General features: G+C 49.2%; 1 protein-coding gene across 1 annotated transcript in view; it reads left to right on the forward strand.

Moving 5' to 3' along the window:
• Nucleotides 1-734: 734 nt before the first annotated feature.
• Nucleotides 735-14,892, forward strand: part of RHPN2 (rhophilin Rho GTPase binding protein 2) — a 47,897-nt gene continuing 33,739 nt past the window's right edge. The window contains exons 1-2 of the mRNA XM_019742743.3: nucleotides 735-871; nucleotides 12,746-12,861. Of these exons, the coding sequence (XP_019598302.3) occupies nucleotides 803-871; nucleotides 12,746-12,861 (185 nt within the window). The 5' untranslated portion in view covers nucleotides 735-802. The remainder of the gene's footprint in view (nucleotides 872-12,745; nucleotides 12,862-14,892) is intronic.

Raw genomic sequence — 14,892 nt, forward strand, 5'->3', positions numbered from 1 at the left:
AGAAAGCTAAGGTTTGAAGTCGTGGTTAAGAAACGTGCTCAAGGACATCTGCCAAGTCTCTCGAGCACAAAACCCTTTCTGGGGATCCCTCCATAGTCGGACCCCCCTCTCCCAGAGCAGTCTGCGACCCCCAACGGATCCGCCTCGTCTCTGCAGTAAGGGTAGGGAGACCGGGTTGACCGCAGCGCCAGCCGGCCTGAGGCACCCGCCCAAAGCCTTCAAGTCTCTCTGAGTCCCCGACTCGGACCCCGGGTCCCTTCCAGCGGAAAGCTGTTCCTGACCACATGGCCCGGAGCCCAGAGATCCCGCCGCTCTCTCGACTTGGCGTCAGGTCTGGTCACAGTTCTCCCGCGTCTGCGCTCCTCCTCCCAGGAGCCGCTACTTGACCCGTGTGCGCTGCATTTGCGCCCACCACTCCAGACGAGGGGGCCAGGTCCCTAGCCCGGGCCTTACTGTGGCCGCGGAAACCTCGGCCTGCCCCTGCGCCACAGGGCTGAGACAGCCACGACGTCCAGGTTAGGCCCCCAAGGCTTGGAGAGAGCGAGCAACGCGTCCAGGGATCCCAGCTCTCTGCGCGGCCAGCCTCAGGCCTGGGCGCCGGCTCCGCCCCGCCAATCAGGAATAGGGGCGGGGCCAGAGGCGTGGTCTTGGCAGGCCCGGCCGGGTCTCCAGGGCTCGCAGACTGGCCCCTGGTGGGGTGGGAGGGGCGGTCTCGAGGGCGGGGCGGGGGCGGGTCCGGGCGCCCTCTGGGGCCGGAGCAGCTGCCCAACCTCAGTCCACTCACCGCGCCCGCGTCGCCAGCATGACTGACACTCTGCTGCCCGCGGCCCCCCAGCCGCTGGAGAAGGAGGGCGACGGCTACTTTCGGAAGGTGGGTGTCTTCAGGCAGGCGGGAAGTCTGCGGGCTGCAGACCCCTTTTCCCCCAGGCTGCGGGGTGGGGGCTGCGGGAGAGTGTGGCCGGGGTCGACCGGACCCGGAGGGGGAGGGGGCTCAGTGGCCTAGGGTGGGCCCGACGGAGCCTCGGGCTGAGGGGTGCGGCGGCTGTGTACCGGGCGGCCGAGAGCTGGTGGCTTGCGTGGCTGGGGGCACCTGGGGCCTCTCCGCTCAGGTGCTGGCGGAAGATGTGGCCAGGAGGGTGCCTCTGGGGAAGGGATTGGTTCCTAGTTGCGCTGGCGCCCTCCTCGCGGCGCATGGGGACCCAAGCGCTTGGCAGGGGCGCGGGTGGAGATAGAAGGACCACCCCAGGCGGGTTGGCGGTCTCCTTTTGCCTCCAGAATGCTTCCAGTGTCCGTTTCTTCGACTTTTTAGAGGGCAAGGGAGGGCTGATGGTGGGAGGTGACCTCGGGCGTCGCCCCCTCTTCTGCTCCAAGTCACCCAAGAGGGCGTGAGCGCAGCAGATGTGATTGATTGATTTGATTGTTGGAGAGACCGGGGCGAGTGCGGGCTCCTCTGGAGCTTGGCACGTCCCGGCGACCCTCGGCACACGCTCAGGCTTCCCACACTGCAGATAACAGTCTGCAGTCCAGTCCCTCAAAAAAGACCTCAGCCCGCAGAGCAGGGGCACTCGGGTGCCCGCAGGTGGCAAAGCCTGGGCTACAAAGATGCTTTTGAGCCTGGAGTCACGGTGACACCTTCCACTTTTCCTCCTTGCAGATCCCTGCTAGTCTAAAAATAGCCTTTGGAAGCTTGGCCGGGTTTGACTCGGTGGCTTGAGAAATTATTGTGTGTGTGCGTGTTTTTTTATAACATATGTGACCCAAGGTAGAGTACGTAATTATAAACAGGGAAGTGAAACTGTTTCCCACAGAACAATCAGTTCTTAATTGTTCAAAGCCTAATGATCCAGTGGGTAAATGGACTTGGTATCTTCCTCCTTCTCCCTTGTGAGGCAGCCTTTGGATTTTTGCTCTCTGGTGAGGAGCAATGGCCCCAGGGGAGGGTGGGCAGGACTGGAGGGAAATGTGAAAACAGGTGAGGACAGAGTGGGAAAATATTCTTTTTGGTGAAATTGCTTTTAGCATTTAAAAAAAGAGTAGTTTTAAGGTATATTTAAGTTCAAAGCTGTCATCATGGAATTACAGGATTATAACTTCTAATTATGTGTGGCATTTGGGACAGGATCACAGGCCATGGAATTGCAGAAGGAAGCCAGGCCTGGGAATCACTAGAGCCCCAGAGCCTGACGCCATCCCCACAAAATTGCTCTGTAGCCTCCAGCAAGTTGCTGCCTCTTTCTGGGACTTCGTTTCCTCCCTGCATTATTTCTCTGAACCGATGGGGGTCTGGACCTACAGCAGTATCTTGGGGAAACGATAGAGGGCGGGGCAGAAGAGATAGAGAACACCTGTGAGGGTTATGTTCTCCAGTCTTCCAGAACAGGTTTTCCAGTGGGAGGATGTGCAGGGGCGAGTGAGCCATGAAAGGATGTTTTTAGATGCAGTCTCTCTTCTTCAGTGGTGGATAAGAGAATCATAGGTGCAAAAGAAATCACTGGTTGACAATGAGGAACATCTCTTTTGAAAAGGAGTCGTTGTAATAATCATACAGTTCTACATCATATCAGGCCAAAGAATGTCCTTTGTATGAGGATAATAAAAGGTGTTGACGTTGTACCTTTCCTGATCTGTCATCCGAGCCAGTTGGACCTAAAACAAATGCTCCTTGAATGAAAGGTAGAGGAGGGTGAAGAGGAAGAGCACTTCAGGTAGATGCGACAGTATGAGCACAGGCATGGGACTGCGACCACTCTGTGAGGGAACCCTCTGGGCTGTGGATGTGTAAGTGGGAACTAGGCTGTTCGGAGTCATGCATCCTGGGTCCATGGGAAGAGAGCTGTAGGATCCGTCAAAATGTGTAATGCAGGGCCAGACGTGTGAGATACACAGCACAGAAAGGCTGTTTTGACAGTGAGTGGTTTGTTGGTGGTGCGTGGCCCGCAGGGAGGAGTTGGAGTTGGGGGGTGGGGTTAGCCCCCTGTGATCTCCATGGTCTCTGCCCTTCCTTCTCTGATGTGGACTGTTGGTGACTTTTCAGTCAGTTACATAAAGTGCTGTATAGACACAGCCTCACCACTCATCCTTCCCACCAACTTGCTCCTCTGACTCAGGCTGGAGGCAGTGATCCCAGTGAAGAGTTTGAAATGATAAGGTCCTAAGCAGTGGCAGTGGCAGCAGGGATGGGAAGAACTAATGGACAGGCCATGGTGGGGAGGTGCTGCTGAGAGGAATCCAAAATGTCTGCCTTAGGTGTCTGAGTGGATGGTCATGTGTCTCACTGACATGGGGAGCCCAGGAGGCTAGTGTGGGGGCAGGTAGACTTGAGGTACCCATGAGATATCCAAGTGGTGGTCCCAGAGGGGAATCCACTTCCAGGGACCTGGCAGCCATGAGAGCACCCTGGCTGGAGATGTGGCTTTGGGTGGCACTAGTGTGGGCTATTGTGAAAAAGGATCCAAGTCAGAAGGGAATAATAGTACCCCCACTTAAGGGCCAGGCAGAGACAAGAAGCAAGCTGGGAGGGTGGCAGTGTGAAGGAAGCTGGGAGAAGAGAGTCTTTTTAATGGAGAGGTGAGGTTGACAAGTTGGAGGGCTTAGTCCGTTAGGATTTAGTCCTTTACGGGGTTGTTAATAAACGAGAATTGGGGGCAAAAGTCAGGAAGAGAAGGGTGGAGAAGGTAGTTGTTAGAGGGAGATGGGGGTAGAGAAGAGTGAAGAAGGCAGATTTGTGTTAGAAAGAGGAAATCTAGAGCCTTTTTAAAGCTGAAGGTGAAGAAGTTGGGTGGGGTGGGTTTGTTGAAGAAGGGACAGAGAGAAGCTGTGGAGGAGTCCAGGAGGCGAGGGGGGAGGTGAGGATTGGAAATAGCTGCTGTACATAAGGGTTGGGTGGGCCAACCAGGGGCAGGCAGTAAGTTAGGACCCCCAGACTGAGATGTAGTCAGAGCATCATACAGCTGCTCCCAAGGCAGGTCCCCGATCTTGTCTTTAGACTTTTGGGATTTTGTGCACCCTTATAGTACCACATTAATTTCTGCTAATGTCAAGCTTCCCTTTTCATCCTGTTTCCTTTATATCCTACCTTTCCTTCCCATCCTCTTTTCTTGAAAATGCCGCTCTGCTCCATTCATTCCAAAAGCATTTAGTGAGTGACAGCTCTGAGCCTGACCGCTGTTAGGTTCTTGGGCGCATTCGACCCTGATTCAGTATGGCTTTTGTGGCAGTTCACAGTGGGCCTCATTTTCTGGGTGCCAAGCAGTGCTGGGAGTTGGTGCTTTGTCTGATAGCTCAGTCCATGCTTGGACAAGAACCAGCTTTTTTGCTTTAGTCCAGACAGCAAAAAGGGAGTGGGGGGGTGGTCCATGGCCCATATTCACAGCTTCAAGTCTGCTTTGTGTGACTTGTACACACAATGAAGACTAATTGCCCAAAAGTCCACTGGGCCAGCTGGGCCAGGACCCTGAATGTGTGAGACAATCATCAGCAGAAAGGGGGGCCCCTTTCAGGGTCTTCTGGAGGTTGTGCAGAACTTAGCTTGTACAAAGCCCGAGGACTCGGACAGAGCTTCGCCCCAGGTCAGTCGTGGACACCCCCAGTACAGACTCTGGCCTCCGGGGCTGGCAGCTTTGGGGGTTCTTAATTAAAAGCAAACAAAAAACGGAACACTTTCTGGTTCATCATCATATGTTTCTCTCTCTGGCTTCTCACATTAATATGTTGATACAGAGGTACAGCTCTGTAAGATTAATACTATAAAGTACTTTCTTAGAAGAATGACCAGTGGAAATGGAGCTTGTTTTCTATGCTCTTCCTAATGCAAGTCTTGGAAGAATGTGAGTTCTGGCCTTCAGTTAATGCAGAGTAATGCTGGTTTCCAAGACACTGCACCCTGAGAGCAGGGCCTGTCTCCATATGGGTGCTGTTGTCCTAAAACCCCGGGGAAAACCTGCTCTTGGCCAAGCGAAAACCAGCTGGAGAAAAACTAGAGAAAGCAGTTCCCCAGGAGCGTGGACAGGGCCTAAGGGAAAGGTCTTAGCACTGTGAAGAAGAGAGTCAGCACAGTGTAACTTTGTCAGTCCTTATCTCTGCCTCTTCATCCTTGGGGAACACTAATGACCCGAAATGAAGTTCGCTCCATTGTTTTTACTCAGGCGCTGGAGGAGAGTTTGTTTCTTTGTTCACAGAAACCTGCAGGCTGGACAGGGCCCCAAGGTTCACTGTGTCCTGGTTTATGGTCATTGTTTACTCTGGGCTTCCCAGAGGCTCCAGCAGAGAAGGAAGGAGGAGAGTTTTTGTGTGTTTTGTTTCTTAAAACTCAGAAGCTCCTCCTGGGTCTTCTCCACACTATTCATCTCAGTGGGGTATAATTTCATGTTAGACATGTGGGCATGATTTATGAGAACACTTGCGTGTGGAGAAGCCTCATGCGGGGCCAGGTCCGAGGAGAACCAGTCATGGGAGTTTCATGCTTTACTGGGTAGTGATGGTGTCCCTCCTGGTACTTGGCTCCACCCCTTGGAACCTCACATTCTTTCCCAGGTGGGGAGGGAGGATGTGAAGGTTTGTGATTCTGCCTCCTCCCCACCCCATACCCCACCTTGGTCTGAGCCGGGTCCTAACGGCCAGGCTGGACCCAGGATGATGACGGCTTTGGTGAGGGTCTCACTCTACGGGTGCACACTGAGCTCAGAGGGTGTGTCTGGCAAATACCTCCTCACTCTGTGGGATCCTGGCCAGGAGTGGTCCCCTGGCAGCAACAGAATTTTCGTGGTGACTCAGACCAGAGTCAACGTGATAAGTTGTAACACTAAATGTCCTTTGTTTCCTGGGGCTATTTGGATGGATTCCAGGACACCACCTGATGACACCAGGCATTAGCTTTAGTCTGATGGCCACTTCCTCCTTTGGCTCAGATACCAGAGTCTCGTGACTCAAAGGCTGGCGGTGGCCTCAGAGGACAGTGGGACAGCAGGTGCAGCTCAGCAAGAGGACTGAGAGTGTGGCAGCACGAGCAGCAAGGAGTCCAGCGGGAGCAAGGTCTCCCGCCTGTGGCCCCAGAGCGGGGAGTGGTTAAGTCCTGGCCTTTCCTGGCAAACCCATAGAGTTCACAATGGCCATGTGCCCTTAGCGTCCCAGGGTTGGATTGGATTGTAAGAAGAGAAAAGGCAGACCCCTTCAGAAGTAGTTTCTTTTTCTCCAATATTATTTGTATGATAAAAGTAACAAATAGTTGTGAAAAAGGTAATTACAGAAGTGTACAAAATCACACACACATGCCAGCCCCCACCCCACCCCACCCCACACTGTCACCTACTACATAAGGACTGTTAACTATTGGCGACAACTACATCCTCCCGGCGGCAATAAGCAGATCATTAGTTGTGGAAATACATTTGATTCATGAGATTTTGGTGATTGTGAATCTTTGTTATTCATTCAGCATGTTGAAAAACAACTGAGTGGCACACAGTAGGTGTTTATAAAGATTTGGAAAACTGACCGGAGGGAGCCTCTAGTTAAAGATTCATATTGTGGTCTCGTACCCTTGAGTGAATGGATTGAGATGCTTTTGATGAGGCAGCTGAGTCTCGGCCTGAAGCCCTGATGGAGATCCTGGAAGGGCAGGAGGACTGTTTACAAGTGCCAAATTCATGTATTCATTTTTATGGATGTGGAAAAGCTGGATTTTGTCCATCAACTTGTCCCGAATCTCCAGTGTGGTGAAGAGTTAAGTTGATGTATGTGTTGTTTGCAGGGTATTGCATGCTATTTCTATGCTTTCTGGTTGACAGCTTCTGACTAACTCATAAACAAACAATTCTGGTTTCCAGACTTCGGTGGTTGAGTGAGGGATTACGTAACTAGGAAGGAGTGAGAAAGGCAGAGAAAATACCCTTGCCCTCAAGGGAGCAGCAAAAAGCACCTCCTCTCCCATACGCTGGGCGAGGGTCTCTATCCAGGAGAGCCTGCATTGTCACTCAGTCTTACTCCTGATCTGGAGAACCCAAGTTCACACTGTGTCCTCAATTTGCTGGAAAGGCATCTACATGTGTGGAAGGACGGCCCCGCTGGTTCTCCAGGTGGAGGGGTGCAAAGGCCCAGAGCAGAGCCCCAGTCTGGGAGGAAAGACTGCTCCATTCCTTCTGTGTCTGCTTCTCTGCTGCCCTGTCCTATCTACCTTTCCAGTGCCAGTCTCTGGAGGTAGATAAAGTATCCTTCCCTTTCTTTCAAACCAAGTGCCTCCAGTTTATGCTTAGTTCCTGCTCTTAAATACTTGCTTCCTATCTAAACAGTATGACTATACACTAAGGGCATGTGGGTGTATGTTGATGAATAGAGTTTTCACTCTAGGTGAACTTGTTCTAGTTAGGACTTTTTTAGAGGCAGGTGCCAGAAAATCCAATCCAAAATGGCTTAGGCGATAAACACACAGTGGGACATCCCTACAATGGAATTTTACTCAACACTATAAAGGAACAAACCAGTGATAAGTGCAACAGCATGGATGGCCCTCAAATACTGAACAAAATAAGCCAGATACAAAAAGGAATACATACTACCGTGTTTCCCCCAAAGTAAGACCTAGCCATACAATCAGCTCTAATACATCTTTTGGAGCAAGAATTAATATGACCCGGTCTTATAGTAAAATAAGTAGAATAACATAATATAATGTAATGTAATATAATATAAAATATAATAATATAATATAATACCAAGTATAATATAATATAATACCTGGTCTTATATTAATTTTTGCTACAAAAGTGCATTAGAGCTGATTGTCCGGCTAGGTCTTCTTTTTGGGGAAACACGGTATATGATTCCATTTATATGAAGTTCTAGAACAAGCAAAAGTCTATGGTGATAGAAAACAGGGAATTGGTTGCCTGGGGGGTGACAGAAATGTTCTATTATTTGATTGGAGTAGTGGTTACACAGGTGTGTACATTTATCCAAACTCAACATACTTAAAAATCTATATATTATGTAAATGATACCTCATTTAAAACGTGACTTAGGCAAGAAAGGGAATGCACTGACTCCTGTAACTGAGACGTCCAGAGGAATGGCTTCAGGCCTGGCTTGATCTAAGGCTCACATGCTGACACCAAGACTCAGCTTCTCAGCTCTGCTTCCCCTGGATTGGCTGCATTTCTGGGGAGACACTGCCCTGCTATGCTGAGGTGGCTGCAGGGGCCCAGTGTCCCGTATTCCTAGGTTCACAGGAGATGGGGAAAATGAAGCCTGAGGGGTTCTGATTATCCTATGGCAGGTGCTCACCCCGAACCCATCTCAGGGCCAGGGGCCTTTGATTTTCCAACTTGCCAAGCATGACTCAGATGTTCTTCGCCTTGGAAGGTAAGTGTGGGAGCATACTCGTTAATTTACTACACCTGAGCATCATGGGCTGTGAGGTGGGAGAGTGAGATGCAGGCCACTGTGACCAAAGGCTGTGCAGTGATGCTGGGCAGCCCTCAGCCAGGAAGCCAGGGGTGTCTGGGGGTGGTTGGCAGGCGAGCTGTCACACATCCCATACATTCCTGTTGCTCAGGCTGCCTCATACCCCATCTTAGAGCGCCAGGAAGGGGCCTGGATTTAAGTCCTATGCCCACCCTTACTGCCTCTAAGGTCTTTAGTAGCTCACTTAACCTCTAAGCCTCAGAGTCGTGGGATCCGAGATGCTCGGTCCACATTGGCTGCCGGACACGTGGGCTAGCGATGCAGCTGAGGTTTCTCTCAGTACTTGCCTTTCTTGAGTGTTGGCTATTGGACCATCCTTCCATGATCTGAGACTGATGCAAAAGCCCAAACCTTAGTCTGGTAGGGAACCAACAGACCTCATGTAGAGGAAAGACTCACTTTACTATATGTCTTGCTGACAAGTCAATCCCTCCCCCGACCCCCGCTCCAGGTTCCCAGGCCAAGCAGGTGTGACAGGTGCTTCCCTGGTCCCTGGCACAAACTCAGTTTTGGAGCAGTTCTATATCCTGTTGTGAACCAGTCAAGAACTAAGTTGTGGGCAAGGACTGTAGGTTCCACCAACAGAAAACCCCTGGCAGGGGCCAGTGGACACAGATAGCTAAACAGCCTGTGCTGATGCCGGGAGGTTCTTCTGGCCTTCTTGCCCAGATTCACCTCTCAGGGCTCTGGGAAGTTTCCCATTAACCCTGTCTGTGTTTCTGGTGTTTCCAGCAGCCCCAGCATTCCTACTTGTCAATAAGAAGTAATGTTGTTTGGGTCCAATTACTCAGTCAACTCTAATCCTAAACATTCCTATGTCTTATCTAGAAACTTGACCCCACATCTGTGGGCTGGTTAGGGTGTAGCAATTCTGGACCAGCCAGAAGGTGGGTAAAGTATACGAGCAAGAAAAGTTCTTATCCGTGAGCTGGAATGGCTGTTTATCTTAGTTCTGGGAATGTACATAAAGGAATTAGGTATTAAAGCTTCTCTGTCGAATTGAACACAGCTTTGGTGAACTATGTAATTTTTAAGTCAGGTTGAACCATCTTTTCATAGTAATTTTAGGAAGCGGAAAGGAAAGAGGCTTGCAATTATGTTAGTCCTTTAATGTTAAAGATATTTTAATCATATCTGAAAAAAGACAGTTTTCTGATTTTTATTTTAAATCAGGGATCATTTAATAATTTGAAAGATGTGAACTTTAAAATCATTCTAACTCAGATTCTGAAATCTGTAATTTGAACTGGGGGCTGTGTGGGGCAGCAGGTGAGTAGCAACCTGCTGGGAAATGAGAAATCTTTGTGGAAGGAGAAACGTATCTGCCCTGCTAGTCCAAAGGCCACTGATATGGGGATCCTTGAGAAGGTTGGGGCTGTAGATAACCCACTTCTTCCCTCCTTCAGGTGGAGGCCATGGGCCTGGCTTGGGTAGAGGTGGGGGAGGCTAGGTGTGTGCAGAGCTGCCATTGCAATGACGCAGCTGGAGAGAAAGGGCAGTCTTCGCACCAATACTGCCCACCAGCCACTCCCAGGGCTTAACCACAGATGCCTCAGTGGGCAGAACCTAAAGATAAACTTTAAAAAGGAATGGAGACTTCACTCATATCCCAGGGTTCCAACTGGCTGGTTTGAAAGAATACCATGGGCGGGGGGCTGCTGGATGGCTCAGTCAGTTAGAGCACAAGCTCTCAACAGCAAGGTTGCCGGTTCAATTCCCGCATGGGGTGGTAGGCTGCACCCCCTGCAACTAAAGATTGAAAACGGCAACTGGACTTGGAGCTGAACTGTGCCCTCCACCACTAGATTGAAGGACAACGACTTGGAGCTGATGGGCCCTGGAGAAACACACTGTTCCCCAATTAAAAAAAAAAAGAATACCATTAGGTTAAAATGAAATTGATTCTGACCTTAAATTTTTCAGAATAAAACATTGTAATCCAAATACCTCAGGATATATGCACAGAGAACATAGACAGTTCACTGACAAGGAAATTCAAGTGATCAGTAATATTTGAAAAAAATGTTTATCTTCACTAATAATGAATGTAATTTGGAAGAATAGGATATCTGTTTTTGCATATCAACTTGGCAAAGATTAAAACCAATACTTTTCAACTCAATAATAAAAAGACAAATAACCCAGTTTAAAAATGGGCAAACAGGTCCGGCCCGGTGGCTCAGGTGGTTAGAGCTCCATGCTCCTAACTCCGAAGGCTGCCGGTTCGATTCCCACATGGGCCAGTGGGCTCTCAACCACAAGGTTGCTGGTTTGATTCCCGCAAGGTATAGTGGGCTGTGCCCCCTGCAACTAGCAACAGCAACTGGACCTGGAGCTGAGCTGCGCCCTTACAACTAAGATTGAAAGGACAACAACTTGACTTGAAAAATGCCTGGAAGTACACACTGTTCCCCAGTAAAGTCCTGTTCCCCTTCCCCAATAAAATCTTTAAAAAAAAAATTTTTTTTAAAAATGGGCAAACAATCTGAATTGATATTTCTCCAAAGAAGATATACAGATGGCCAATAAGCACATGAAAAGATGACCAGCGTCATTAACTATCAGGGAAATGCAAATCCAAACCACAGTGAGATACCACACACCCTAGTTTGGCTATAATAAAAAAGACGGTAACAAGTATTACAGTATATAAATTGTAACACTCATATACTGTTGGCGGGAATGTACAATAGTGCAGCCACTTTGGAAAATAGTTTGACTGTTCCTCAAATGGGTAAACATAGAATTAACCATATGACACAGCAGTTCCACTTCTAGGTATATAGCCAAGAAAGGAAAGCATACGTCTACGTAAAAGGTTACACACAAATAAGCAACCCTATTCATAATAGCCAAAAAGTGAAAATACCCCCAAATATCTATCAACTGATGAATGGATAAATGAATATGGTGTGTCCATACAATGGAGTATTAGCCAGGGACAAAAAGGAATGAGGGACTAATACACACTACAACATGGATGAACCTGGAAAACATGCTGGTGAAGGAAGCCCGTCGCAAAGACTGCATTTTGTATGACTGCATTTATATGAATGTCCAGAATAAGCAAATCTATGCAGACAGAAAGTAGATTTGTGGTTGTCTACAGCTAAAGGGGAGAAAGGACAGGGAACGGGGCATGTCTTTCTTTCCCTGAGGGTAACTGGGCTGGTGCTTGGGGTCCTTAAAAAGGTTAGACCCCCACTGTCACTCTGCCATAGAAATCTACTTGAAGAAAAAACTTGAGGTTTATAAAGATTTGTTTTTACAAATATGTATCAAATAATTATATATGATAGCAGGTACTTGGAAATAATCTGTCCAACTCCAAGGAAATGGTAAATCCTAAAAAGCAATATTACACAATCATTAAAAATCATGGTTTTGAGGAACATTTCATAATAAGGGACATTTTCATGATAGAATATTAAGTGGGAAAACATGATAACCCTTATGTGCCACTGTACAGAAAAGGGTTAACACAGCAGGCCTGAGGCTGCTGTCCTTAGGAAGGCCTGCTGGCATGGCTGGCCCTTGCTTGGCCTCTGGGAACCTGGCCCCTGGAGTGTTGCTTCCATTCCCTAAGTGATGACTTGGCTCGCTGTGCCAAGACTGGTGGCAAAAATCATCTAGTTGACGATGAGCACCTGCTTTCCTTCTGCAAACCTGGAATTTTGGTACATGTTAGGGGGGATGTTCCCTTGTGATCAGCCCCCAATGACACCCCTGGGCTTTGATTCTCAAGTGGGCTGACCTGGGCAGACACATCATATACAGGTCACTGCATTTTTGTTGCTGGGAGAAGAATGCTCTGTGTGTCCCTCATGGATGGGGGGGGGGGGGGAGCATAAGGAAGCCTGTACAGGGATTTCTCCAGACTCGGCTGATTCTTTTTTCCTATGATCCAGCCATGTACCCTTACTAAGCTGCTGTCATAAATCTTAGCCATGAGTGTGATTATATGCAGAGGCCTGTGAGTCCTAGCGAATCTCCAGATAGTGGGGCTGGTCTTGGAGACTCCTGACACAGCTACGACATGGAGAAGAATACCATGACTATAAAATACATGGGTAGGAAAGAAGTAACCAATTTATAGTGGCTGTTTTGGAGTTGTATTGTTATAAGTGATTGTTTTCTTTTTCTTTTTTATACTTGTCAATATTTTACGTACTTTCCAGGTTGTTTTATTGTCAGAAAAGTTTAGTTTTTAAATCACTTCCTGTTATAGTAAACATCACCAGTGTTAGTGTGGCTGACCTCTGAAGGGGCGTCTCTCATTTTCCCTTAGGGTTGCAATCCCCTTGCACAAACTGGCCGGAGCAAACTGCAGAACCAGAGGGCTGCCTTGAACCAGCAGATCCTGAAAGCTGTGCGGATGAGAACGGGAGCAGAAAACCTTCTGAAGTAAGTGTCTGCAGGCTCAGCCTCTGCAGGGAGAGCCCAGCCTCCCCTGAAGCCTATCCACCTGTTCCCTAAACTCCCAGGCCTGCCCAGCTTTCTCTCCAGCTCTCAGTTTTAGCTTTGGGTGCCTTCTTCCTTTCTGGCACCTGGAGCAGGTCCTTTCTTGTCTAGAGCATAGTTATGTTAACGGTAAGTACTTTACTTAGCCTGTCCATGTGTTTGGGGGTAGGGGGCCGGGGGAGAGTGTCCAGTTGTATTTGTGTTTGTTTTTCCTGCTTTCTGTGGGACATGTCTATTTTCTCTACTGCCTAGCACTGTGTCTGGTCTAGGATCAATGCTTGGGAAGTGTTTGTTGAATGTATAATATAAAGGAAACTAAGGCAGAAAGGAGGGAATACGGGCATTTCTATTGCCAGTGTCCATCCTTCTAATGAGAGGGGCCCCGTACAGCCCCAGGCTCCCGGGGCACTCATTATTAGGCTGTGGTATAGTACAATAGTTACTTATCAAGCATGGAACTCAGTGAAGCCTTACCTGTGTCATGGGCAGCTCTAAGCTCTCCCCACACCCTTCAGTGCAATGCAAGACCATGTGCCAGCTTCCTCTTCTGAACTTCCTTCAGAGTTCCAGGGGTAATGCTTGGCAGCCCCATGCTGCCTTTTGCACTGAGTAGTCGAGGCAGGCACCATTCCTGCTACCCCAGGAAGTGAGACAGATGCTCCCTGGAGCCTCAGAAAGAGATATGGAGTGCTTGCGGGAACCCGGAACCTGGAAACATGGCAGGGTACAGCTAACGGGTGTTCCCCATGGGTCAGCCTCACTGGAGGACTTAGGGAGCCCAGAGGTGGCTCACAGGTTGTTGGGAAAAACAAATCCACTACACTGAGTGTTTGTGAAGGAGCCACAATACTCTGGTGGTCACAGGTACTTCCCATAGGCAGGGTCAGCTCCTCCACGTGGGGGCCACTCTCCGGAACACTCAATACACAGGAGGAGCGTTTCTGACCATGGACTTGGGAGAAATTTGTTTCCGAATCCATCTGTATTTGCTCCTTAAGAAAGATTTCTGGACTAGTAAGTGGGGAGAAGAAAGGTGCAGGGCAGCATGGCCTGCATCTGTGTTTAAGGGATTTGTACACATGCTTTTGTGTGTGCGCAGACGTTTTCCAACAGGGACGAAGAAGGAAGCTGTTTGTAGTGTCGGCTCTTGGGAGCAAGACCAGCGTTGGGGGGTGGAAGTGAGTCCTTTTTGTTGTACTCCTTTCAGTGTTTGAATATATATTCTTTTATAAAGTACATGAATTACTCTTATTCCTTTTATTGTGAAATACTGCAAACGGCACAAGAAAAAGGACATAAACGCCCCCCTGACCGGGCCACTGGGTCAGGAAATGCCAGTGCTGTGCCTGGGTTGGGTTTGTTCCTCCTGGACGAGCCCAGGACACAAGCCCTGGGGGTGGCCACATGTCTGGAACCTCTTTTCCAGCTGCTTCTGTCACAGGGTGGAAGGGAGGTTATGACTGGAGGAGACTGGTGAAAGTATCATAACATTTCACCTTTTAAAATGTCTGACAGCGACCCTGTCCCCAGAAAAGCCTGGGAATTGTCAGGTGTATGGAACTGTGGACCACATGCAGCCAGTGCGACTCAGGAAAGGCCCCGGATTTCGGGAGTGCCTGCCGCATGCCAGGCTTGCTGTGCCAGGAAGGCTGCGGGTACGTTGCCCTGGTGTGTCCTGTGGCTGCAGATTTTGGTTAACACTTTGACAGGCCAGGCCCGTGGCTGAGGGGGCAGGTGGGCAGCCCTCACTCTGTGGCTTCCCCAGGAAGTAGGCTACAATTGATTTGCCTGTTCCTTCACCCCACACACAGATGGATTCGTTGAGTACCTACTAAGTGGCCAGCAGTGCCTGAGGGGCAAGGGGACAAGGCTGCAAGCAATTCCAATAGAGGTTTTGCTTTCATGGTGCTTAATCTCTTGTGAACCTTAATACCCTAGTAAACAAATCCAATCGTGTCAGGAGGTGGTATTTCT

This window comes from Rhinolophus sinicus, chromosome 8 (assembly GCF_057876585.1).
Source record: "Rhinolophus sinicus isolate RSI-liver-muscle chromosome 8, RSI-T2T, whole genome shotgun sequence".
Taxonomy (NCBI): Eukaryota; Metazoa; Chordata; class Mammalia; order Chiroptera; family Rhinolophidae; genus Rhinolophus; species Rhinolophus sinicus.